General features: G+C 36.7%; 1 protein-coding gene across 2 annotated transcripts in view; it reads right to left on the reverse strand.

Moving 5' to 3' along the window:
• Nucleotides 1-26,697, reverse strand: part of dock1 (dedicator of cytokinesis 1) — a 215,075-nt gene that overhangs the window by 137,463 nt on the left and 50,915 nt on the right. For both annotated transcript variants that reach the window (XM_028029430.1, XM_028029431.1), the window contains exons 17-25: nucleotides 24,710-24,813; nucleotides 24,282-24,465; nucleotides 19,183-19,280; nucleotides 16,827-16,916; nucleotides 15,450-15,550; nucleotides 14,775-14,903; nucleotides 11,312-11,420; nucleotides 7,811-7,881; nucleotides 3,744-3,850 (exon numbers count right to left, since the gene is read on the reverse strand). In XM_028029430.1, the coding sequence (XP_027885231.1) occupies nucleotides 3,744-3,850; nucleotides 7,811-7,881; nucleotides 11,312-11,420; nucleotides 14,775-14,903; nucleotides 15,450-15,550; nucleotides 16,827-16,916; nucleotides 19,183-19,280; nucleotides 24,282-24,465; nucleotides 24,710-24,813 (993 nt within the window). The remainder of the gene's footprint in view (nucleotides 1-3,743; nucleotides 3,851-7,810; nucleotides 7,882-11,311; nucleotides 11,421-14,774; nucleotides 14,904-15,449; nucleotides 15,551-16,826; nucleotides 16,917-19,182; nucleotides 19,281-24,281; nucleotides 24,466-24,709; nucleotides 24,814-26,697) is intronic.

Raw genomic sequence — 26,697 nt, forward strand, 5'->3', positions numbered from 1 at the left:
TGTGTCATTAAGTATCATGAAACTCTGAAACTCTGACAAGATTACTTTGCTTTCTAAAGAACTGGTTTCCACTCAGACATGCAACTTCTGTGCAACACTTTCAGAAAGCCTGCGTTTCTTCTCCCATCCTTTGTTGTCACTTTTCTATAGAATCTAATTGCAGCACTGACCTGCTCTACGTTGCAATTATTTAAATAATTGGTGTTATTTTTCCTCACCGGAATGGAGATGTTCTGGATATTAAAGAGTTTGTCTTGTCATTCGACGTGGAGCCTTGACACCAAGTGACAACCATGTCTGTCCTGAGATATTTTGGGTTGTTGCTGAATACAGTACCAAGCTATTTGCATGGCGCAGCCTAAATGCAATGGCTGTTTTTACCCTTTTAAAGATGCCCAAATTGCAGTTTTTATGACCTATATATGCACAACAGTAAAAAAACAAAAACAAATCTTGTTTAAGGCACATTAATACAGTTTTTATGCCTCATTCTCTTTCCAAGAAATTGTAAAAAAAAATAAATAAATAAAAAATAAAAAATCAGGTGGCAAAATTCATACATATAGAAACACAGCCGCATACAGTTGCATGTCAAACAATTTGACAATATCTAACTGGCTAATTGTTTAGGCTAGTTTTAAAAGTAAGGATCCCATTTATAGATTTATTACACACAATGATTTATTTCAAATGATTACTTCTGCTAATTTTGCTGAATATAGCTTCACATCTAATCTAACAGGGAGATGCATTGTGCCTTTGTACATTCAGATTAGTGCGGAGTTATACGATTATATGAGAAGTCCTGGGATGGCGGAAGTACGGTAGAGTGGTGCAGGAGATGAATGAGTGCTGTGAGACGGCAGTGAGGTGTGCTGTCGGATAAACAGGAGTTCAATGTGGATGTGGAATTACATCATTGATTTGGTGATGGACAGGCGGACAGATGAGGTTAGACAGAAGTCTCCATAGAGATGCTTGCAGATGACACTGATCTGCAAGAAGACCAAAGCACAAATGGAGGAAATGCTAGAGACATGAACTGGAAAAGAGAGGAATGAAGATTAGCCGCAGCAAGACAAAATAAAGCATTTGTAAATGATGGGAATAAAAGTGGAACAGTTATATTAGAGGGAGTAGAAGTAAAGAATGTATAGGACTTTAATTACTTAGGATCAATGCTGCAAGGAAACAGAGAGTGTGGAAAAGAGATAAAGAAGTGTGTGCTGGCAGGTTGAAACAGACGGGAAAGTATCAGGTGTAATGTGTGACTAAAAATATAAGCAAAATGAAAGGAAAGGTGTACAAGACAGAAGTGAGACCATTGATGTATGGTTTAGAGATAGTGCCAATGAGGAAGTAGAACTGGAATTTGCAGAGCTTAAGATGTTGAAGTTTTCTTTGAGAGAGACAAGGATGGAGAGAATCAGGAATGAGTGCATCAGAGGACAAGCTCATGTTACATGTTTTGGAGATAAAGTCAGAGAGGCTAGACTGAGGTGGTTTGTACATGTTCAGAGGACAGACAATGGTTATATCAACAGAAGAATGCTGAGGTTGGAGCCAGCGGGGAGGAGCCTGACAGGAAGACCAAATGGAAAATTTAAGGATGTGATGAAGGAGGACATGAAGTTACTTGGTGTGAAGGTAGAGGATCCAGAGGATGGAACAAAATGGAGACAGATGATTCTGTTTCCATTCAATCTAAAATCATTAATTTTTCATGCGCTGAAAAGCTCTTCACATGTTTTCACATTTATGCTCAATACACGGAAATCCAATTTTAAGCCTGTGCCACTTAGCAAGAGATATTACTTTATTTTCCACTGGCAGGGTGTAAAATATACAAGATTTTACACGTTTTTAAGGAAAAGGCAGCCTTTCCTATTTGCGAACACATGCAAAGTGCATCAATTTAGAATGCAGAAACTGCTAAACAGCTCTGTGGTGAAACACAGAGCACCTAGCTTAACTGTTCAGCATTAATTAACTGCAAACATCCCAGGCATTTGATTTCGGCCATGACTGGCAAAAGTGCTTTTTAGAGACCACCTGTAGATCAGGCTGCAAGAATGCTCAGACCCTTAGTACAACAGATTAGACCACCCTAAAACCAGTCTGCCTGCTTCATTTACCATCTGCATTTGATTTAATCTTGAATAAAATAGCTCCAAAGTGGAGCTCAGCTTGATACTAATGTAGAGAGGAGAAATTTCCTTGGCAATTAGCCCTCTTCAACATTGCTTCTGTAAATAAGCATTGCTAACAAAGGCAAGGCTCTGTACCTTGAAGTCACTGAAAGATCAGAGGGAGGATAATCCACATCTGCATTGCAGCAAATACCCATCCCGCTGATTAGCACTTCATTCACAAGCATCAGTGGGGGAGGTTCACCCGTCCACAGTTATAGAAATAGATCAATAGTAATGACCATAGGGCTGCGCACTGAGCGCTGCCTTTCAATATCGGCGCGTTAAACTGACCCAGCCACCAACTGGAAGCTTTTATGTTTGAAAAGTATGAAAGCATTGGATCATTACGCTGAAAGCGATGACATTTACACCGTGTTGTGTTCGATATCAGACATTACTGAACAGGACAAACTTCCAATTACACCTTGTTCATGCAACCGTTCACAGCTCACTGCCTACGATCATACTGATCTAAACACCTCACGCTGATAAATAAGGCAGAGAGTTTAACTGGCCTCCCCACGGGGCTGCGCAGTTAATCAAATTTGAGTTACAATTTAGATTTTAGCCCAAACAAAAATCAGAAATGAACAAAGAGTGTGATATTTATGAAAATTATCTGGCCACATTCTGCTTGTTGTGTTTAAAACATGCACCCACAGATAAATTGTAGGCCCCTTTATGTTGGAAGGCAGGGTTCTCAAACACAAGAAGACGGAGTGCTTTCTAGAGGTCAGGGGTCAGTCTTTGCCTCAAGTGGAAGAGTTCAAGAACTGATGGGTTGGCTGGCAGAAACGTTACTTATCTGTCAACCATTCATACATTCACCTGTCCACCAGTCTGTATCAGTCTATACACAGATTTGTACTAAGTTTATTGACTGATCCACAAACCTACCCATCCATCCCTCTTTTTTTCCAATCAATCCATTCATTTGACCATCTATCACTGTCGTTTGTCCATCCGTCCAGCCATCTAACTCTTTTTCCATCTATCCATCCAATCTTTCTTCCATCCATTTAGTCATTCGTCCATCCCTTTTTTCCATCTCGAGAGTTTTCAAGAATGAACACATACTGACATTTGGACCAGCCTAATGTCTAATTAAGGACCATGACTGTCACAAAAAGATGGACATGGATATAAAAAGCTCAGATAAATAAAAGAATAATGAAAAAAAAAATGTATTGCTTGTAGTCACATTTTGTTGACATAACCACAGGAAAAAATGAATAAATATGAAAAAAAATATCTTCAAAACACCATAAAACATAGGAGGAACATTTTGACAGCATTGATATTAATCCTTATTTTAAGAAGCAAGCAAGTGCAGAAGATTATTACAGATGACTTGTCTACCTCCTACAATAAACATGAAGAATTTCCACCATGCCTTACCATTGACCTTTGTAGAAGCCTCACACAGGGCTGCCTGGTGGAGGCAGGTGGTGTGTGTGATTGCCTAAATTACTGAGCTGTGAGTGAAACTGCAAACGCTGAGAAACTGGCAGTACAGTTTATATAAGCGTTTTTGTGCAGCTGCGCTCTCACCGTGATGAGTAAAGAGATCGCTGTGGACAATGTCAATCAGACAGTCGAGCTTTTGTTTCACCAGGCGACCCTGAGGGACCTTCAGGATGAACTCTGTGAACAGCTTGCTGTGTAGACAAAGAGACAGAGAAAAGGTCAAATTTATCAGGCATCTGAGCTGGCTGACATGAGGAATCACCCAGAAAGCAACAGAAATGGCTAGATATTCTGACTACAAATAAATGGTCAAATAAACTATTTAAAATCACTAGGCCACTCTGTACTAGTTTGAGCAGAGGTCACAATTTGTCATATTCAGATCAGAAACATCTGGCCTAAATGGAGATCAGAACAAAAAATATAGAATGATTTAAAGTTTTCAAATAATAACAATAATAATAATAATGAAAACATTTAATTAATCTGAGCTTTTAGAATTTTTCTGTTTATCTTTATAATTTAAGAAAATTACTAATGTAATAAAATTATTAAAATAAAATAAATAAAACATGGTGACAAGCCTCCCCAAATCATGACTGCCTGTAAAAAATTCACACCTGATTTTCAAACAACTCAGATTCTGTGGTTAAAGACTTTGGAACCTTGATTTTCAAAGAAAGTTTGTTTTCTGAAAAGAAAACTTTGGCCCACCAAGCAACCAGTCCCTTTTCACCTACGTGCTTATACTATTGTCTCTGGTTCAGGAGGGGCTTAACAAAAGTAATGCAGTAAATGTAGCCAATGTCTGCCTGACTCCACCCACACTCTCCACCTTGAAAATCTTTCCTAAACTCTTGAATGGTCTTTGCTTCACAGTCTTCCTTAAGCTTGCTCACATTTTTATCCCACAGATTTTCCTTCCACTCATATTTCTATTAAATTGGTTTGTATCCAATCCTCTCCAAAGGCAGCCTTACGTTATATTATAGATATATTGACATATTTATTACACAAGAAACATGTTCCACTGTCTGTAATATATTCAGATTTGTTAGGATTAAGTATTACGAAGAAACTTTTTGAAATTCACAATGTTAAAACATAAATCTTCCCTCCTATTTTCACACAAGTCTTGTACATTATTGTTTTCTGAGGCAGGCAACATGCTTATGACCGGCGTGGACAAAAGCAGGAGAGGAAAATGTTCTGGCATTGCATGAAACACTCTCCACTCCCAAGGCTCCAGTCCGATTGCCTCCAGCTAAGACTCTTGGCAAGCTTTTAGCTAACGGGAACAGCTAAAGCCACCTTTGCTCAGCCACCAAAGAGTCAAGCCTGTGATTTAGAGCCAGGTTAATGGTTCATATGTATCAAATTTATTACAATAATAGCTAAAAATCAAAGGGTTTTATTTTTGCTCTGGTAGCTTGCGCACTTGCAAAAATATCCACTGAATAAAAATCACAGTTTGGTTAGAAATGGGAACAAATGAAGCAGAAAAAAAACAATCAGCTCTCTCCATGTGTGAGCATGGAGAGAGTACACTTCTCAGCTGAGCAGGTGATGCAGTGTGTTAACTTTTGTGCAGGGAATATTTGCATACATCTATTTATAGATGTTATTTACATAGTGTGGTTATAAAATGTAAGGAAAAATATAAAATTAACCCTGGCAGCTGTCAGATTTGGAAACAGGAAAAAAGAGCCATCATGCAGAAGGACTCTCCATTCCAATCAAAACAATAACTCATCTGGTTTCTGATGGTAAATTATTTGGCACGATCTCTGGAGTCACATCAAGCATAGTTAGACAAGCTGCGTCAGCCTTTTTTCCAAACAATTTTATGATTAATTTAACGATTAATAACAAAACAGCACCCACTGTCATATTTATAGCCTCTCTTCTCAGAAACTGCGGTTAGGTTTGATTTTGTGCAAATGTTGTTCATTCCTAATGTAATTTAGGAAATTTACAATTTAAAACTGGAAAACAGAAACTCTTCTAAATAGTCCTAAACAGAAAGCTATGGACTTTTCTGTACAAATTTGAAAAAGATTCATTTTATATAACTTTACTGCATTCAATCAGTAGGGAGAGAAGGGGCAGGGTGGAATGTTTTGGCATAAATGCACCTGTTTTGGCATAAATGCAAATGTTTTTATATTTCACACTTCTAGATTTTCTTCTAATGAGTAATTCGTGACTTTCTGTTTCTCTGTGGTATAAATATAGCCACTTCTTTTAGCCACTGGTCACCAGACGGGAAAAGACCCAGGTTGATCTGACCAAAAAAACAAACTTATAGCATCAGATTGTAAGTATGTCAACACAAAGATCTAACAATGAAGATTATACTTTTCACTTTTTCAAAGTAAACTTGCCAAATCTTTTGAATCCAGAATTAAAATTTTAACCAGTGTGAAAAATATTACCAATTCAGAAACGATCAAATCAACCCTAATAGTAGTCACATTTTCAATAAACCAAGACAAGCATTTTATTATTTTTATTTTATGCTCTGTCATAAAGCCTAGCATTTTATGGGGCACTAAGCAGCAGCTTATTTTGTTTGTGCCGGTCCTGTCTCTCTTCCAAGTAATTTTAGGCAAAGTATTAGGGATTCTTTCAAATACATTGAAATCTTGGATGACAATCTTGTGGGCTTAACAGGAAAACTGAAATCGATCACTGTTGGATCTTTTAGCCAGACCCAAATCAACAGAAATAAAATACATAAAATTATACACAAAATCCAGATTCTCTCATAGCTGTGTCAGTCCTCGGACCTGAATCCTATAAAAAAAAAAATCTGTGGAATGAGTAAAAGTGTTGTTGGTAAAAAGGGAGTTCCACAGATCATTACCAGCAGGATTACCAACAACAGTACCACTGCAGATTGGATTGTTCTCCAATTTTTTTCCCTCTGAGATTATACTGCTAATAAATTACAATGCAAACTAAAACTTTGCATAAGTTAGTCATTTACTTATTTGTGCAATCAGGTTTATAAAGTCAAAACTTTTACGCTCTAAAACATGGGTCAGCATAGAAAGGATGGAACAAAAACTTTTTTCTGTTTCTCTTACATATCAAGAAACATAAAACACAAAGCATAAATGTCACACATTAAATAGATAGTACAGAATTCCTGGACTTCTTTTTTAAACTTCTTGCACAGACGCAAAAATAGATTTTCAAAAAAGGTGCCTGAGAACAGGGCATTTAATTTAAATTTAATTTTATACCCCAAAAACAGTCGGTTGAAAAAGCCTAGAAATCCTCTGAACTGACACTAAGTAATCCAGATGAACAGATTGTCAAGTTACATCTTCTACTTCGTCAGACTTAATGTCATAAATGAACAGATCAGAGCGCAAGAGTGTGACACTTCATAAAGAATCCATTATGCTGTGGCTGATGACATTCACAGTGGGCAGCATTAACTAAAATGAACACTTCAGTGGAGCAGCTAGTGAGTTTCCAAGGGAACCTGAGTGTGGTTGGGCAGAGGCCATAACTATACAGCTGCTGAACGTAGAGGTGTGGAATAAAAGCACTGCAAGGCAGAACAAAAAATAGATCTGAGCAGAGCTAGTCTTGATTTAGGGAAAACATCTCAATAAATCATAACATTATCTAATTCACCAATTCAATTGAAAAAGGTAAGTATGTAATATATCAACTTATTACACAAAGTGGTATACATCAATCATTAATTCAGCAAAAAAAAAACTGTCAGTTTCTCAGAAAGCTGGAATATTGTATAAGACTAATAAAAAAACGTTTAAATATAGAAATATTGTGCTACGACTCCTAAATGACAGTTGTTCACAAGTCACAGAAGGAGAGTAATCCATAAAGTCAGGCGTATAAATGAAAAGTTTAGTAGATGGAAAATATGTTAGAATGTTCTAATTTAGTGATATGAATTAGCAACTATTAAAGAGAAAAACTAAACTAATAAAACTGTATTAAACTTGGAAAATTAGCAACAAATTATCTTTATTGAACTTCTATGGTGCATTTCTAAAAGCAATCCTTACAGAAAGAGCTCTTAAGATACTTATATGATATGCCATAAGACAGGAAAGGTCCACATCTACCCGATTATATTCTCAGTGAAAATCATGAAAAACAAGTGAGTTTACCTTAGTTCTTTGGGGTCAAAGACCAGCTTGACGTCATTGACGATGGTAGGAATGTACTTTAAGGCAGCACCCTTTAGAAGATGAAGCAAAGAAAAAATTAGCCTAAATAAGACAAATATTTGGACAAATGTTCACTGGATCTGTCCCTTCTGATCATTTTTAGTGATAAAGTGACAATAACTGAAAATCTAATGCAGTTTTTCCTTGCATTTCATCTAGTCTTGTAACTGATAAACATCAACATCTCAAAATTATGTTGATTTTTGTGGCCAATTGTTGATCACAATTTTTTCTAAATCTTAGACCTGTTGATAGAGATTTACTCCAATTCTAATTTTTTGTGGGGTAGTGAAATGATTGGAATTGTTAGGTACGCAATGAAAAAGTCAGACGTGGGTCGGATTTATTTGCTGTGTGAACGTAAACCAATCTACTGAGGTGCAACTATAATAAAAGAGCAAAAGGAATACAAACTTTTACCTATTTATTGTCTAAGTTTTTACTGATAACAGAAAAAGTGGCATTTTTCTAACAGAGAAATTGTAAAACAAAATACCTACTAGCAGTTAGACTGTTGTCTTAAATCTCTGCAAACATCATGTTACTTTATTATTTTAGAATTACTTTAGAGGGCGACTGTATCCTTGTTACGGTATCTTCAAAAGACAGTAATGACACCGAACTAATATTCCATTTAATCTACTCTAATCTTATCACATCTGTTTTTACTTTAGTATGCAAAATTTTTGCCCTCCTTAAGACGACGGGGGAACTTAATTTCTCAGATGTTGTTTGTTTTGGCTCCAAAAATAGCACCATGAAAACAGTTTTCTCGCTTTGTTCCCATCAGCAGCTCAAGTCCCACCTGCTCTAAAGTGTGGCTTCTAAGTCGCAGCGAAAAACCTTTGCTTCCGTTTGTTACCAACAATCAGCGAAAGCATCTGTTGGTATGGGTTGATCAAAGTTTAAGTCTATTTGCGTGTCGATCGAGTTTCCGCACGAGTGTGTGCACGTCCGACCAGATGTTCTTTTTTTTCAGGGAGGTTTAAAGGGACTGCTCATTAGCTTCCACCTGCTACGATGCTTTCACAGAGAGGCAGCTTTGGGAAGAGACCAGGATTCCTCGCTTTCATGGCCGTTCCTCAAGATCAGTTTTTAATTTACTGACAGTAAAGCTAATATCTCACCCAATTACACAGCAACTGACTCCTAATTGACTCCTGAACTTTCCCTACGGTTGACTGGGCACATGGATCTACTGTAGGTGCTCCAAGGTGCATGCACCCTGTGATTATGTTATCTCTAAAAGCAGAGGTGTATGTGAGGTAAGCATCTGTCAGCCTTTGAGAGAGACTGCACAGAATAATAATAATTTTAAAAAAAAACCATTAGCTTGTCAGTTGGTTTGCAGTCTGGTGTCACCGAGTTCAGCTTAAGAAAACAGTAAAATACATGAAATAATAATGAAAAACAAACAAACAGAACACTTACAGGTAGGAGGAGGAAAGAAGAGACATAAATACCTTAAGCAGCAGCTAAAGAGCAGAGTGCCAGGGGAGACCCAGACATCAGGACAGGCAAGGTCAAAGTGAAACGAAAGGCAGAACATCACAGACACGGATAGAGGAACAAACAACAGAAATCAACACATATCTAAGCTGAGGATGCAAGAAAGATCTAAAAGGCTGCACAAAAACTAGGGAATTGTTTTGCTAACATGGCAAAGCTTTAACTCTTTTTATCAACTTGTGTCATTTTTATTTTATTAATAGAAAATAAGATTTTTTATGAGCTTTGTTATGCAAGGAGAATTCTTTTTTCAAATATGTTCATGTTGAAATCTAAATAAAACAGCTATTGGAAAAATAAAGAACAAAGTAGGCTGGAAGCTTTTTACAACTATAAACTTTGACATTGTTGGCAGTTTAGATTAAAAAAAGAGGGAAAATAGTGGAGCTACAGTCAAAATTTTATGACATGTCAATTTTAAGTTGACCCTCACCGGGCTGCAAACGTATTGAATTCAACTCTCACATGTGCAAAGACACACAACTGCTTTCACACTGTCATTTTTCATTTATGTATTCAACCTAAGGTTTGTTTCTATAGGATGAATTGGGGAAGTAGCAGCACGGTGCTGCTTCTAAAGCCAATATCCCTGTGACCATCAATATAAAAGCAGAGATTTTGGCAGTTTTCTGCTCCAGTGCCTATACTGTATATATATATACTGTATATATATTGTATGTGTGTTTGTGTGTGTGTGTGATAACACAAAGCCAAGCAGAAAAAAGAAGAACTGGTATAAACTTAGAGAAGCAAATGCCCTTGCCCAAAACTTTGAAAAGACACATGAGGCCATTTCCAGATTACCTGAAGTCCATAACTTTACAATTCTCAAGAAGTAAATATCTAACATTTATTGATCGTGAAAGGGGGAGACATCACGTACATTCAGCCCGATCCATCTTTATCAATAATGATCAACATCTGTCCCTATTGAAAAAACTAACAAAAAATATTGCAGCATGATGCTGCCGTCACCAATTTAAATATTGTGATGGCAGGGTTATTCTTTCTGCCAAAAAAAGCATTTTGTATTACAAAGGCCAAAAATCTGAGCTTTATTCTCATCTGATGGAACTACTCTTCAGCTTTATTCCCAACCCGTCTGAGGTTTTTATTATTACTTGGATTAAATTGCACACAGGAGGAGTAAGCACAAATTCTCATTCACACTATATTTTTATTCTTAGAAAAAAATAAAAAAAATAAATTTCTTTCCACTACATAATTATTAACTGCTTTTGTTGGTATGTTAAATAAAAAGGACTGAGATTTTTGGCTGTAATAAGGCAAAATGTGGAAAAGATTAAAAAGTGGGTGAAATTCCTGCTTCAGGAAAGTGAGGCTGGATGGCAGATTAGACTACAGGGATGGGCAACTGGGGATTTTAAAGCAGATTATGTGGTACTTATACCCTTAGCAGGACCATGGAGCACTTAACGCTCCTTAGGAACAGCTTTTTATACAGATTAAATACTATAAATCTAAAATAACACTTAACCAGCTTCAGATATCTTATTTCGGGATTTTCTTTAACTCCAACCCATTTAATGCTAACTAAAAATTACTAATAATATATATATTTTTTAAATGTCACAAGTAACACATTTTTTTTTGTGCAGTCTTCAACACAAAAAATAAGAAAAAGAATTAAATATCCAGAAAATCTGAAGAGTGAAACATGAAAATAGTAAACAGAAGACAAAGAGATCATCTGTAAGAAGAAATCCTGATATCGGTGCCTAATAAGCTGCTGAGGGAGAAACGGGACTCATGCATCTCCCCTCACAGAATATGTCATCCAAAGCTAATCACTCCAGATTTATTTACTATTTACACAGCAGCAGTTATTTACTATTCATGCCACATTAGACACTTCCTGGCAGGGAATTTGAGCGATAGCACACAGTTGGACTCGTGTGATAACAAGCCTACCTTCACCATGCCAGTGTTCTCTGAATTACTGTTCATCATGTCGTTAAAGGATGTGAAGAGGCTCCTCAAGGAGTTCATGAATTCGGCCTCGTCTTTGTTCTCATAGAGCCTGCAAGGAGATGAAGCGGCGGGTTAGTTTGGCAGACGGTCGAGGGGGCCGCTGTTTCTTTTAGCCCCCGCATAAACAGCCCCACCTGCGCTGGGAACGACGGGAGTCTGATGCTTCACTGTTAAATCATTAAACATTGTTAGCAGAGAAGCCCGCACGTGCGTTATGAATGCAAATACTCTTGGATCAGAACTCACAGACATCACTCCTGTTGCCAGATGGATTAGCATTTAAAACATGACAAGACCCAGAAGCTCCTACCTGCTGTCATGTGGAAACAGAAATCTGAAAAATTTAAGATCTATGCTCATATCTCTCCGGGAATACCAGTCAACAAAAAGGAGAGGAAATATCTGTGTTCATTCTTTGCTTTCTTATCTACAGCTCAGATATTCACAACACACACTGTGATATATTTAAAGCCTCTCGTCTGTGTTACTTGTGATGATTATGGCTTAGAACTGGAACTGAGAAACAACGATCTAGCTTATGCACAGTTTTCTACCACATCTTTCCGCTCCACTAAACTTTCCATTAAAATGCTTCTGTACCGTTTGCTGGACAACTATAAAGTCAGCAGTCTGTTAATTCAATTCAGTTAAATTAAAAAAATATGTCACTGATCCCAAAGGGAAATAAAATTAAACCCGAATATCTTAAGATTTGTTTTGGATCTCCTTCCCATCTCCTCTGGGAAGGAAGGATCTCCAGCACCAGTCACTCTTGCAACAAATGAAGCCTCTGACTGAAAACTGGTGCTGTATAATCGTTCTGACATGCTAACAGTTCATATTCTGACATGATATTTCACAGTAACATGTCCTGGACAATGCTATCAGTTGTTGGCAATAACTGCTAATACACCCATTTGCTTCTGCTGCTACTCTTTAAATCTGACCATATGTTTGGAAAGCAAAGCGACAGAGTCAGGGATATGATCATTGACCATCTCTCTCTCTGTGTGCATGTATGCGTGCATATATGTATGTGTATATATACATATACTGTATATACAGTACGGACCAAAAGTTTGGACACACCTTTTAATTCAATGAGTTTCCTTTATTTTCATGACTATTGACATTGTAGATTCACACTGAAGGCATCAAAACTATGAATAACACGTGAAAATATGCACTAAACAAAAAAGTGTAAAACAATTGAAAATACCCCTTATATTCTAGTTTCTTCAAAGTAGCAGCCTTTTGCTGTGATTACTGCTTTGCACACACTCTGCATTTTCTTGATGAGCTTCAAGAGGTAGTCACCTGAAATGGTTTTTATTTCATAGGTGTGCCCTGTCAGGTTAATAAGTGGGATTTCTTGCCTTATAAATAGTCATGAAAATAAAGAAAACCCATTGAATTAGAAGGTGTGTCCAAACTTTTGGTCTGTACTGTAGATCCTCATTCGGACACTGATATTTAAAAGTCAAAAACTAAATTCACTCATTTTAGCCTTCCTACTGTCAGCTGAAAATTTTGCTCTCATGCAATTGAAAATTACATTGGATAGCTTCAAACATGTCCATGCTTCCCCCAATCATATTATAATCTCCTCACTGATATTGTGTGTCTAAACCTTTGGTCTGTACTGTACATATATACATGTATATATACATATATGTGTGTGTGTGTGTGTGTTAAGTTTTTATCAGCTGCTGAGAAAAATCATCAGCATATAAAATAAATATATCTGTCTGTTTGTAATTAATCTATTGGAATTTCTTTCTTCTTGAATTACTGAAATAAATTAACTTTTCAATGATATTCTAATTTACTGAGCTGCACTAATGTGTTCCTTCTGCTGGTTTGTTATGGGAAATTATGTTAAATCCACAGTTTGTTTGTTTCCCACTTACAGAGCTCATAAATCTCCCCAAACTGGTGATGAAGTGGGAAAAGCCAAAGCTCTACTTGCTGCAAAGTAATATAATCAAGGCTTATAAGTAGAACAAAAACTATATGGGGAGAGAGGGGGAGGGGGCACTCTAAAGACTACAGGTCAAAGACAGATGAACTGGTATAACTGCTCAGAGTACATTAGATTTCCCGTGCCTTCTTCCATGCTGGTGGGTCTAGCGATGCTATAATATCTCACAGGGCTCCAGGCATTACATGGTATAGGAGAGTCACTGTTGAGGGCTTACAGAAATCATGGGATTAGAGGCGTGCGTCTCAGAGCTCCTTCTACAACAATTACTTAAAGCTGCTGCTCACCCGCAGCACTGAATAGCTCAGGGGGCTCTGGGCAGTCTCATGTCACTCTGTGATTAAGGTGCTCCTCTCCAATTTTACAGATATGTTCCACTAGACAGCATTAAAAAAATAAAATAAATAAGACCCAGTCAATGGAGACTTGGCACCTGTACATCAAGGGCTGCAGAGTGAGAGCTTCAACTAACCCAATTTTCCACATTAGGGAGAATTTTGACTCTGTTTCTGCTTAGGCACACACTCTGAACATGAGAGTTAGAGGGCACTGTGTCCTCCAGACATTGGGCAGGAAACCAATCAAACGCTGCACACTCAATTAGTCCAGGATCATACATCATCCCACCAACAGCTTCTTTCTGTCACACTACAACCCCATCTTCCATTTAACATCCCCAAAACCAATTATAAATAGATCAACAGAAATGACTAACATGTCATTTAGTTTTGCCTGTTTGAGCTTTATTCTGACTGCAGCCATAAAGAAACTGAAGGTGCATGACATTATGTTGATGGATACATGAGTTCACCGTCATGCAATAATAGAATTGATTGTTCATCAATCTATTTATGCCTTTCATAAATTTTACATTCTCAAATTTCATTTACTTGAGACATCAAAGTAAATGCTTCCTGTTTAGGTCAGTTAGGATTTCTAATATTTTTTCAGCATTTGGAGAATTTTACTTCAACTTTTTCATTTTTTATTTGATTCATTTTTTATTTGTGCAATTAAAGCTTTAATGAAAAGTTAGGTGGCCTGAGGAAATGTTGCAGTGCAAACTGAGCCCAGCAGGACCTCAAAACGCATCAGATCTGTGGCCAGCAGGATGAGCAAGATTAAATCGACTCGGATTAATACATGTAGCAGTTTATTTTCTAACAGCATTAGATGAAAAAACTATTTAAAAGTAATGCTGTTTACATTGTGCATTATTTCTATCCCAATATATTTTTTTAATTATACAGCATTAAGTGGAAACTGGCATGGTATTCAAAGCTGAGCTGCCTTAATTTACTAGCTCCTGGTATACAAAATGTTTGGTTTGCCAAGACTACATTATTTTTTCCCACATGAACTAATAATTAATCAATTAATTAATACAATACACTATATTAGTATTAATGCTCTAATACTCACTGGTTGAAGAGAACTCTGGAGCGCACAATGAACTTGAAGATGTATTCCAGAGCCTTCATGGCCATCAGCAGCTGTTCTGTCAGCTTCTCAGCATTCTCCACATAGTTCTTCAGAACTTTGGTCAGTTTCCTGCAAGTATGATACATAGTAACTTAAAGATTACATGCAGTGGTGTAATTTTTTCACAAACAGATAAGCACTAAAAATAAAAAATAAAAACACCCAGGTAATAAGGCATGGATTTTCTGAGCAGGATTTCCAAAAACAGTTTTTAAATAGCACAGTTAAGAGAAATACCACAAATTTTGATTTGTGTGTAGTTGAGGTGATGACATCACAAAAGGAAAAAAAAATGGAGCTCATCAGCTGGCATTGGTAGACATTATGGGTAGCAATAAGTTAACAACTTTTCAGGAGAAATTTGTAAAATACAAATGGATGTAATTAAAGGAATTCTAATCACGAGTGTTAAGCCTCATCTGAGAAATTGTGGAAGTTTGTTTTGGGTGAATTTATTCTAGATTAAATGAAGTTTTATAGCCAAAAAGGTGGCTGTGAGGTGCTGCTCTGTAGGTTACAAACTGTATCTAAAGTGAGATTGATTTTGCAGTGAAGTCTGACTGGGCAGACTGTTTCTGAAACAGAAAACACTTGTAGAAAGAGAAATAATCTTACGTGTAAGCCAGTGTAGCACTGAAATGCTTGCGAATGTAGGTTTCAAGAACAGGGTTAAAGTGCTGGAACTTTCTGTCTGCTATAAGTCCAATTATGAACACCTGTCGGGGAACAAAAGACACTCTCATTAAAATGTAAAACCATGAATCTCGTAATGAAGAGCACCAAACATTACCTGTCTTACTCAATATGTTGAAAGGGACGAGGAAATTACACAAGATTGGCTCAGAGCAGAAAGCTATTTTCTCTCAATTCCCTTGGCCGATGATAATCTAAAACCCCCAAATAACACAATTTATCCCCGCACACATAGTCAGAAAGAGAAACTCTCTTCTGAGATGGACCTCCAGCTGTTATAAAATGCCACACGAGATGGGATTCAGCACGATACTCGGTTATGTATTAAAAGGAAAATATACTGTATTTCACAGCAAACAAGGTGCAAGTAGTATGTGATCACTTCTTTCAGGGTTTTGTAAAAACTTCTGAATCGACTTGAAGAAAAATTTGACCCCTCTGATTCAAATCTATGTAGAAATTAATCAGAAATCCCAATTGTTTTAAAATGGATTTGAGACATTTGTAACAACTACAAAGCTAAAGCAGAACTAGACAACAACAGGAGAAACTTAATAAATGAATTATTGAAAAGTTTAACTTTTTCCAGATTTCACTTAAAAGCATTAGCAACATTGTATCGATTCATTAGAGTGACAAATTTTATGATTCTAGTTTAGCAAAAATTGATGAGGTCCCAGACCCTACAATCTGGGACCTCATCAATTTTAAATGAATTAAAAAAGAGAAGACAACCAAAACGGTTATTTATACCCCCTATTAAAAGGATAAGTCACAAAAGGCCATTGCTAAAGATGTTGGCTGGGCATAAAACTCTGCATCCAAGTGTATCAATGTAATGTTTAGTGGAAGGAAAACGTGGCAGCCTGTGTGTTTGATGCATTTGTGTTTTGCAGTGAATGTGTGGACTGAGAGTATCCCAAATTTTTTAACAGACTTTGCTTCACAATTCTCTCATAGATACAGTTATCCCTATTCATACAACTTTTTCTAGCATATTTTTTCCTAAAATATATTTCACCATATTTTAAATGTATGACTGTATAAGTAAACTTGTTTCTTTTTTGAGTGTCTGCGTATGGTTGAAAACAAGTTATTTAATATACAACAGATCTTTTCGGAGATCAAAATGCATTACAAGCAGTGGAGGGATGTCTGCCAAAGGGCATTTGAGCACATTAAATGTTTCACAACATTTATTATTTGCATGTGGGCCACAAATGTATTCCAAGTGTTCATTTCCACTGACAGGATCTCTGTCATACATTATGTAGTTCTGCTTTTGTAGTCTGTGCTTACCAAGGCATCAAACACCAATGTATCAAAAGTGTCACTGTCAGAGTTTTCCATCATTATGTTGAAGAGAGCATCCAGAGTGTCTTGCAGAAACTAGAAAGAAAGAAATGCACAGGAGTTTAACAGAAGGAAGCATTGAATGCAGATAATAACAAATTACTTCAATTAGTCAGCCTAATACAGTCTAATATCTAATCAAAAGACACAATTTTACTGTTACTTTAAATAGGTAAACTCATGTTAATTATTTACAATAGAATAACTAAGAAGTTCACACAATCCTATTAAAGCGTCCGGTTATTGTAACCTTTCAGATATTTCGATAATGCGCGAAAGGTTTAGTCAGAGTTAGGAAAAGAATCGACATGAACACCTGTACAACTACTAAGGGCAGTGGGTAAAAAAAAAATCTAACATATTGCACAATAAGTATAGTTAGTTGAAAACTGACATAATAGGCAGCAAGTTATTGCAGAAAATTATAGAAATTTACAACAGCAAAAATTGTTACAGAAAAAAATGACTATTTGTAATATAATATACAAATAGTATCTAATATTACATTATTAAAATTAGAATAGCTGTTGATGCTTGGCATTTTTGTGGCAAATATTTGTGTAAATAGTGTAAAAAAACATTTTAATTAAGGTTATGATCATCTCAAACTATTTCTGGGCTACAACACAGCAGCTGAGTTGCTAACACGCCTTTCCTATAAAGAAATCATTTAGTGGACAGACCCATAAACTGCAAGTATAAATAATAAGATCCATATTTAGAGACATTCCCATTTTTCTGTAGTAAATGCTTTTTACATATAAAATCCAATCAGTAGCCTGTTTTAGATATTACTGCGGTATAACTGTTAAATTAACGTCATATAACCTAAACCAGCACAGAGTTGTGGTTTTATTCCTCTGTTGTCTGTTGGAGAAAAACTTAAAGGGGGCACAAGAGTGAGCCTCTTTTTAAACTCAAGGCCCTTAGTCTATTGGCTCATAATATAGTGACAATATCCTGTGTTCTTCATCTGCAATTTGACTGGGTGGACCAGGGTCATAAAATCAACAAAAAAACGGTTTTAAACATTTATACAGAATAATGAGGAAATTATACAGTTAGCAGCTGAACTCTGTACACTCCATGCTCCCCATTAACGCCTCTTTACAGCCATGAAGACAAGCTGGTGTGGCTCAACTAGGAATGTAATAATTTTCCTGTCAGCAGAACCTTCAGAAACACAGACTATACATATCCTTTCTCTCTGCTTTCTCCATTATCTGAGTCATTTCTGAGAACAGTTGTAAAAAGTGACAGAAACACAACAATCATTGTATTGTGCTTGGTCTGTCACTGCTGGATGAATGAGGCTAATCATGTTGTCAGTGAGAAGCAAACGTAACAAGCAGAGCTAAGAGCTTAAACCAGCGTTTGGACATGTTTTTTAGCACCAGAGTCCACATTTTTCCAAACTTACATAATCTGAGCTTATTTTTAAGACTACAAAATTACCCACAAATAAACAAATTCTCCAGTAATTTATTTGAAAGTACTTATGTCAAAGTCATGTTTAACATTCAGGCTTAATGATATGAAATTAGTCCATGAATACAACTTTCAAACAAGACAGACATTAAAATTTGGGATATACTTAAATTCTGCCCTTTTTCTGACATTAGTCAGAAAAGTATATTACCCTTACTAATCTTAGATTTAGTAAGGGTAATATTAGAAAAGCCATTCATTTAGAAACGCCCCTGATCTGTTATTTATGCACTGCATGCTTTCAACAATATGTCAATATACGTCAAGTGTTAAAAGAAAAACTGCACTTTTAAAAAAACTGCCAACTAAAGGTCATGAGACTATTTGAAAAGACTGAGTGCTAATAATAAAAATGCTTTATTTATCAACTGTTTTAAACAGGAAAGATAGTTGGGCTTCCACAGATACTCTCTGATCTGAAGGCATCCAAACAGCCCATCCTAAAGCATTAGGTACAACGTGATTTATTCATCTGCCCCATGTTGAGCACTTAAAATGGCATGACTGTGAATCTGACAGTGAGTCATCTTCCCTTTTATAAGCAGGGTTTGGTGCTATGTACTGCCTCCTCACTAGGAGACATAAAAAAATTGTACAAAGACAATCTGATCCCCCCGACAGGGAGAGAACACTGAAGTGAAATTGCTGCCAAGAAGCTGTCACTTTCACGGCTACTAAAGATTGGTTTGTGACTGGATTGTTTATTTCGCTAGATGTCAGGATACTTAAGAAGTATAAAGCCCACAAGAAATACAAACCTTTTCCAAAATCAACAAAATATAAAACAAATGAAAGCATCTGATTTAGCTCTGACCTTCACGACTTCACCACCGTCCACCTTCATCAGCTGACAGAGGTTCTGCTGCAGGAGGCTGGTGTTGGAGCGCCACTTCAGCAGGCCAAGCAGGTCGACTGGAACAAGCAAATAGATAACATGTATGAGCAGAATCCATTGTTTTTATCCAACCACCAGTAACAAAACATGGGAAAAAAGTTATTTTTAAGGGTTGTCAAAGCTGAATAAATTAAAATGAATGAGTCTGGGATCCAAATGCAAATTTCACTAAATGCAATGTTTATCAATTTATCAGATCGCTTATTTTAAAAGGGGATAATTAAATATCAGAACAAATGAATAAGTCACAATCTGATTAATTACTTTCATTTGGTGGATGATCAAATTCAAGGCTTAGAAAATACATTTATATCAGCTCATTATGAAACTATTTATAACTGGACCAAGAGACACAATCTCATTGTATACAATATCATCTTACAAGCTTAGAGAAGCCCTGCCAGCCACATTTCAGGAATATTTGTGGCTGGCAGGGTCACATATCAGCTCCAAAACTAAAAAAGCCTGCAAAAGCAGCATCTATAAACACAGCAAGTTATTGTTATGGTCACTATCTCAACCGACCACTTATAGGATCATTTATTCCATTAGATACAAGGTCAAATTGTTGAATATCTCCCACTAAATGTGGATAGTTTTATTGGCCAAACTTAAAAGCAATCAGTGATAATTATACTTTACTGAGATAACAAAATACATTCACAAATATATTGTGTTTGTGAACAAACAGAGCTCAAAATTAAAATATTAAACACATCATTCTCAATAAACAAATGTTAAATTTCTATATCTGTGAGCCACGTTAAAATGTTAGCATTTATGGGGGCCCTTGAAGGTCTGGGAGGACTTCAGCAGCTGCTTAGTTTGGTTATGCCTTGGGCCTGCTCTAAATGTAACCAGCATTGCATAGTGTTTTAAAATCCACTGGCTCATTACCTAACTGGGATTAGGTAATGATGTGCAAAGAACTATATTTATTTGAATTTGAATATATATATATGTGATTGTGTAGGGTTGTGTATAAACAGTCCATCCTACCAGTATCTCTGGCACCATCATTCCTTGCAGCTCTGTTTCGGCTGGTTATTGGTAGAGTCAGTCAAGCATGGGAGCATAGAATGGATATCTACCATCTGTAAACCTGACAACCTATCATGCTTCAGTCACAATGGTCTGTCCAAGTGTCCAGGTATCATCCTCTCCAAAAAGACATGGATTTGGAAATCAATAGAATAGCTCCTTAGAGACGGGCACTGAACACGGTGAGGACAACTCATTGGCAGTTTAGGGCCTTGGGAAAAGTGCTGGCCAAACTGGCTAAATGTTAGGAAAATCGGTCTTGTTTTCAAAAAATGAAGGGGGAAAAAAAAGGAACACTGAGCATCTTCAACAAACACCATCTGTTTTGTAAAAGATGCTTCCACAGGATGCCACATTTAAAATATTAGACCAAACTGGCAGATGGAGGGTGGTGGGTTAATTAATTTCAGCAAAATCCGCTACAGTGTCACTGCACAACTTAAATGCAAATTACTTCCCATTAACTCATAATTAATGTTTATGAAACATCTTGCTTCACTGAACGATTTTTGTCATCCGCTGAACAAATGCATGGATTGAACAGTGGTGTTTATTCATGAAAATCAATAACTCCTAAAAGAACTCCACAAAGATGTTAGAGAAAATTCACACAATTTAAACATGTATTTCCTCCCTTTTATTGAGCTTTGATGGGAACATTGCTTTTCAGTTAAAGTAAAAATGGTAGAAACTTTCACAGAGCCATGTTCTCTCTAAGCGCTGCCACCATCAGTCCTCCTACATGAAGCCAACCATGCTGGAAATACCCAGGGACCAACCAGCAGCCACTTCACACCAGCTTCCTGCACGGAGAGACCGTCTGCATCAAACCAGCTTAATTAAAATGAGTATTTCATCTCTCCTGTGGGCCTCAGTGATGAAGTGTCATGTGTACTGTATAAAGCAAGCAGACTGTTGATAGGGACACTGAAGTACTCGTTTTTCCTCCCTTTGCACGAGTCAGGACAAACCCTTTTGAGACCAACTATTTAGAAGTGAGGAGGATATTAATTAGGTTAAAAATGCTTCACAGTACAGCAAGGAAATTAAAATGCAGGGGGTATTTATCTAAAGCTCAAAGTAGAGTTAAATTATTTTTTTCTGTTTTGTGAATCGTTTCATCTATTAACTTCTAGTGTGTGAAAATTATTTTTTAAACTGATTTCTAAATTAAATGATCATTTCTGAAAAATGGCTCCTTGAATGTGAACTTTACCTTTAAATGTCTTTTTTTCCTGGTCACTCCAAGCGACCTTGTATGTAGTTGTAGTAAAAGCAAAGTATTTGTCCACACAGGTACAGTAGTGCAATTAAATAAACTTATTGGTCAGTTTAGATTTTGGCTCAAAACTATTTAAACGATCTAAAACAGTACTATTTTTGTATTTTTCATTTTCCAAATGTTTTATTTTGCATGGTCTCCAGGTTAATGCATGCTTTGTTCCCTTGTAAAGTGTTTAAAAAGTCAACACTAGTGAAGATGGCGGAAATTCAACAGAAAAGCAGCAAAATGTCAGAAACATGTCTGAAACATCCTGCAGCAAGAAGGACTATTTTCTAACTTACTGAATGTTTTTTTTCCAAGATATAAAACCATAATAATCCTACACTTTCATTTCACTAAATTCAAACCAAGCAAATTTGTTTACTTAATTACCCTTTTTTTGGGGGTTGTTTTTTTTTTTTTACTTAGATATAAAAACTCTAAATTAAGTTATTTTATTATAAAATTTTGAATTTTAAATTTTAGATAGTTTTTAAACATTTTATTGGGAGTTCACTTTTATGAAGCTGAAATACATTAGACAACCATTTTGCTGGGCTTTTCACATCTATCTGTGCCAAGGCTGTCTGATCACATCCACCTACTGGTGCCCTGCAAAATCAACACCATAAAGAGGTGCAGAATAAAAGAAAGTGTCTACTCAAAAGAGGCACATTCAGATGTGCACGATGCTCCAGTGTTGAAACAGCAATTTGGCTTAATATTAATATTGTAAACCTTACATTTTTGTAAATATTTATCTATTCAATTTCATATTTCGTTTTTCGCAACTTCTCACAGATGTTCCGATTCTGACATGCCGACTTGGATGATCTGAAACATATGTGCCTCCATAAATTGCACGAGATTTTATTTAGTGGGGTTTTAGCATAAAGAAGGTTGAATGCAAATGCAAAACAAACCTTGTAGATTTTTATAAGTAAAGAAATTTGAAAACCAAGTATTATGTTCATTTATGCATTAGTTTTGAGTTATTCTAATTCATAAAATTTGGTCAAACCTGAAAAGGTTCAGGGGCTATGTGGTTGAATGTATTGTGCTAAAGCTTTCTTGCTCGACAAGTGCAATACAAAAAAACTGATTGACTGTCAGAACACAGCTTTAACCCCATTAACCATCTCGTAAGAAGAAGAAAAAGACAAGATTACCAACCTGAAATTGTTCTAATCAGAAGCTACATGTCAACATTGCAGAAAACAAGTTAAAATAATAATAATTTTGCTCATCAGCCACATGTAATCAACGTGAGTTAGTCACTGCATTTGTAGCTGAGACTGTTCACACCCTTACATCACCACCCCCTGAGCAGAGTAGTAGGGCACTCAGTCAACTGTATTTAAATGACAACTTATACCACAGACTAAACTTAACAAGTCTCGGCGGGGATATTACTGTAGCAGCATTGAACACCCCTTCCCCATCTTGCACATGATGTAAAGAAGCATTTTCACAACAAAATTTTTCCCTTGTGCCGGGGATCTAATCAAATTGCATTCTCTGGTCCGCAGTGGCCTTATTACCGGAACTTCATGAACCTCAGTTTAGCTTTCATCCCAAAGTTGCAGCCAAGCAACAATGACAAATGTGTTTTTTTCTTCCCCTTTCTTCTATTTCATTATATTGCCTATATGAGCCACAAGGTCAGTGAAGCTTCTTACATTATTCTGGATCCCAGCACAGATGGGATATCTGCCTGACAATGAAAATATTTTTTTAAAGCACTGCTGACGATGATATCCATAAATAAGGTTTATTACAGCGGCATCAAGGTTAATGCACATTTTTTCTGGGAAAATTTCTTCCTTTTTCCCGAAAGGTTGGTATATGTTGTAGATTCCTCTTTGGTAAAGCTTTATTTATAAACAGAGGAATGTCTGACTCAGTGTTTTGATGAATGGGAGAGTATAAGAAGAACATACAAGGTGAGCAAGTAAAAAAGACACTGAGGAGGGTTCTGTTTAAATGAGCTGAGAGGCACCTGACCGCTCAGACAGAGAAACAGCTCTTTACACCGTCTGCACTGAGACAACAATAGTGTTATGAACACACCCTGGAAATGCCAGAGCATCCAAGAGGGTTTATATTGATGCCTACAGGGATTTATAAACATGTCTGAAAGCTGGCGGGAACACAAGATGCCAGAATCCTTAATCTGTCAGCCAAAGGGCAGAGATGGGGATTTCCTTAGCTTAGTAAGTGTAGATTTTCTCAGAACCGTGGGACATTCGGGGGAGAGAAAAAAAAACACTGACAAACTGGCAGTAGTAAATAGAATAAATCCAAAGATTATTCAGCAAAAAATGGATTTAAAACAACTAGCTGAAACTGGACAATACCAGCTGAGGGAATTAAAGTAGGTCAAAGTGAGAGCAGGACGAGGGGGGAATCCCTGTTTTGAGTCCAAAAATGTATCTGAAAACATACTGTTTGTGCAGCCAAAACAAGTAAGTAGTAAGAGCTTAGTGAGAATTAGGAATTTAGCTGCCAAATCCTACATTCTAAAGGTATGGATCAAAATCTCCAAATTTTAATGAGTGAATCTAATTTAACTGAAGCAAAGTTCACTTGTCACGTAGAACATTCTTGATATTTGCTCATTTAAATCCTTTAGTTTAAGCCATTGATTACAGAGATGATGTTTTTACTTTATTTCCTACAATGATAGAACATTGAGACATTTTGAGTGCCTTACCGTTCTGTGTCAGTTTGGTGGAGCAGACCAGGGTGGCGATCTGGAAGGAGTCCTTGCTGATGGTGCAGGTCCCGAGGTTCTGGGAATTTTTGCCAGTGTTGGCGTAACCCTTCTCCTCCAGCTCCAGCTTAGTGGAGGGAAGGCTTAGGTAAACGGAGGAATCCTCCAGCTTCTTAGCTTCTGCCTGGTTTTTAATGATAAGACATGAACAAGTTTCTCAATAAAAATAAAAAATTGTGTGTATATGTGTTCCATGGTTTTATTGTTTTTTTCTAATCAAAAGGTGTTTCTCAAACGTTAACTTGACATTGTTAAGTATATTAAATCTATTATTTTCATGATTTTTTTTCTGCTGCATCAGTCAAAGACAGAGCAGACACAGAGCAGTGTGCATTTAAAACTCTGTCAGAGGATGTTTCTGCATTTACCTTGTACACAATGAGATCATGCTCTCCATCCCTCAGAGTGGTCCCATCATACCGCATGAGTTTAACAAAAGATAAGGCAAAGATTTTCTCTGATTTATCTTTGGCTGTAGGAAGATAAAAAAAGATTTAAAAAACCACATGAATAAACAGAAATCTGACAGATATTGATGATGTTGCACCGAAGAGTTTGTGTTTCTCGTGCAAATTTGCAAACTAACACGCCAAATCTCATACATGTGCATACAATCTGTTTACATGAATGCGTGCTTAGTTGAGAAAGCTTATGCAAAGCAGATTCCACAGCAGAAAACTATTAGGGACTGCTGATTTTACAAGCAATAAACAAACCATCAGACCGACAAAAGAGAACATCTCAGCACCACAGTACCACCTCACTCAACTCTTGAGTGGGCAAAAGAAGTTGCTATTCAAACTTTTCCCACGTCTTATTTGATCCTACATTTGTGTCTTTCAAATGTTCCATCAAAACTGTTTGTTTTTCCCAAAAAGAACAAAACTAGTCAGACACACAGAGAATGTATTAGTATGGATTGTGCTTGGCAGCAAAAAAGACTGGCAGATGCAAATTCAAGTTAAAATATTCAGTCTCTGCTTCACAATAAGCTGCAAAAGACATGAAACATTATCAGAAAAGAACAGTTTGGGTCAAAGCATATTGCGTGTTTTTCTTGTTAGTATCCTAACAGCTAATAGTGAGTGACAGAAACACCTGCAAACAGCTTGAGTTATCCCATTAGAATGAAGGAAAGGTGAAAATTCCTCTCACACACACCAGTGTATTGCGTGCTGCACAAACAAGGAAGAGAATTATGATTTTGTCCTCTAACCAAGCATTTGGATAGAACCACATTTCATCATGGTGAATCAACAAGCTCAAATTTACTCACAGAGAGACGCGATTCATCAAAATATATGTCGCATTCTATCTGCATAAATCCCTTCATTGGTTTTGCTGCCTGTATCTCCAGCTATGAATAATTGCTGGGCAGTGAGGAACCAGTGGAGGGAAAAACGCTGTGTGGATGCCTCATAGTATTACCTGATGTACAGGTGCATGCAGAAGTACTTGCACTCTATGGGGCTTTCCCCCACTTTACAACTACAACAAAGTGACAGACCTACACATAGCTGTGCATATTTGGGAAGCTTCCATGGTTTTCAATCTCGTACATTTAAAAACCTCAAAAGTTTGTTGTCTGATTGTAGAACAACCATTCACTGCACTTACAGTTGCAGGTTTCTCTGGGTAAACCATAGCCTGAAACTCTTGCTCATTCTTCTTCCCATATCATCTCAAGCTGTTTACGGATGTAGAGCACCTGTCAACATCACTGTTCAGGTTTTGTCACAGATTCTCAATTGGATTTAGGTCTGAACTTTGACTGGAACATTTTAATATAAATTTGCTTTAATCAAAACGAGGAATATGAAACCCGCAACTCCACAGCTGTATGAGGCTCCCTAGGCCCTCTGAAGTTACTTGGACATAAAATAGAGATCAGCAGGTAAAGAAATTGTAAAAAGCTACATAAAGCAGCTCATCTATCAAATTTTATGTATTACATTAAAACATAATGATGCAAAAGGCACAAGAAATGTGTTTTCCATTTTATAAGCATCAGGTTGCCACTCAAGGCCTTTTAATTGGACCACTAATCATTTTTTCATTTTCTATTAACATTTAAAGAACTCAACTGATTTCATTGTGGTTTGGTTTTGTCATTTGATTTTTTTTCTTCGAAAACCTAAAACTAGGAAATCTCCAATTTCCCATTAAAGCTAATTATAAAAATATATATATTTATAAAAGTTTAATAGGCTTCTCTTTTTTTCAAGGCAAAGAATTCTATTACAGCTGAGACGACATGCCAGTTTGTCCTTGTCTTTGGATGATATAAACCATTCCATTGTAGCTCTGGCTGTGTGTGTGCTGTCAACATCCTGCTAGCTACCTGCTGGATTCTTCA

The sequence above is a fragment of the Xiphophorus couchianus genome, chromosome 10, assembly GCF_001444195.1.
Source record: "Xiphophorus couchianus chromosome 10, X_couchianus-1.0, whole genome shotgun sequence".
Classification (NCBI taxonomy): Eukaryota; Metazoa; Chordata; class Actinopteri; order Cyprinodontiformes; family Poeciliidae; genus Xiphophorus; species Xiphophorus couchianus.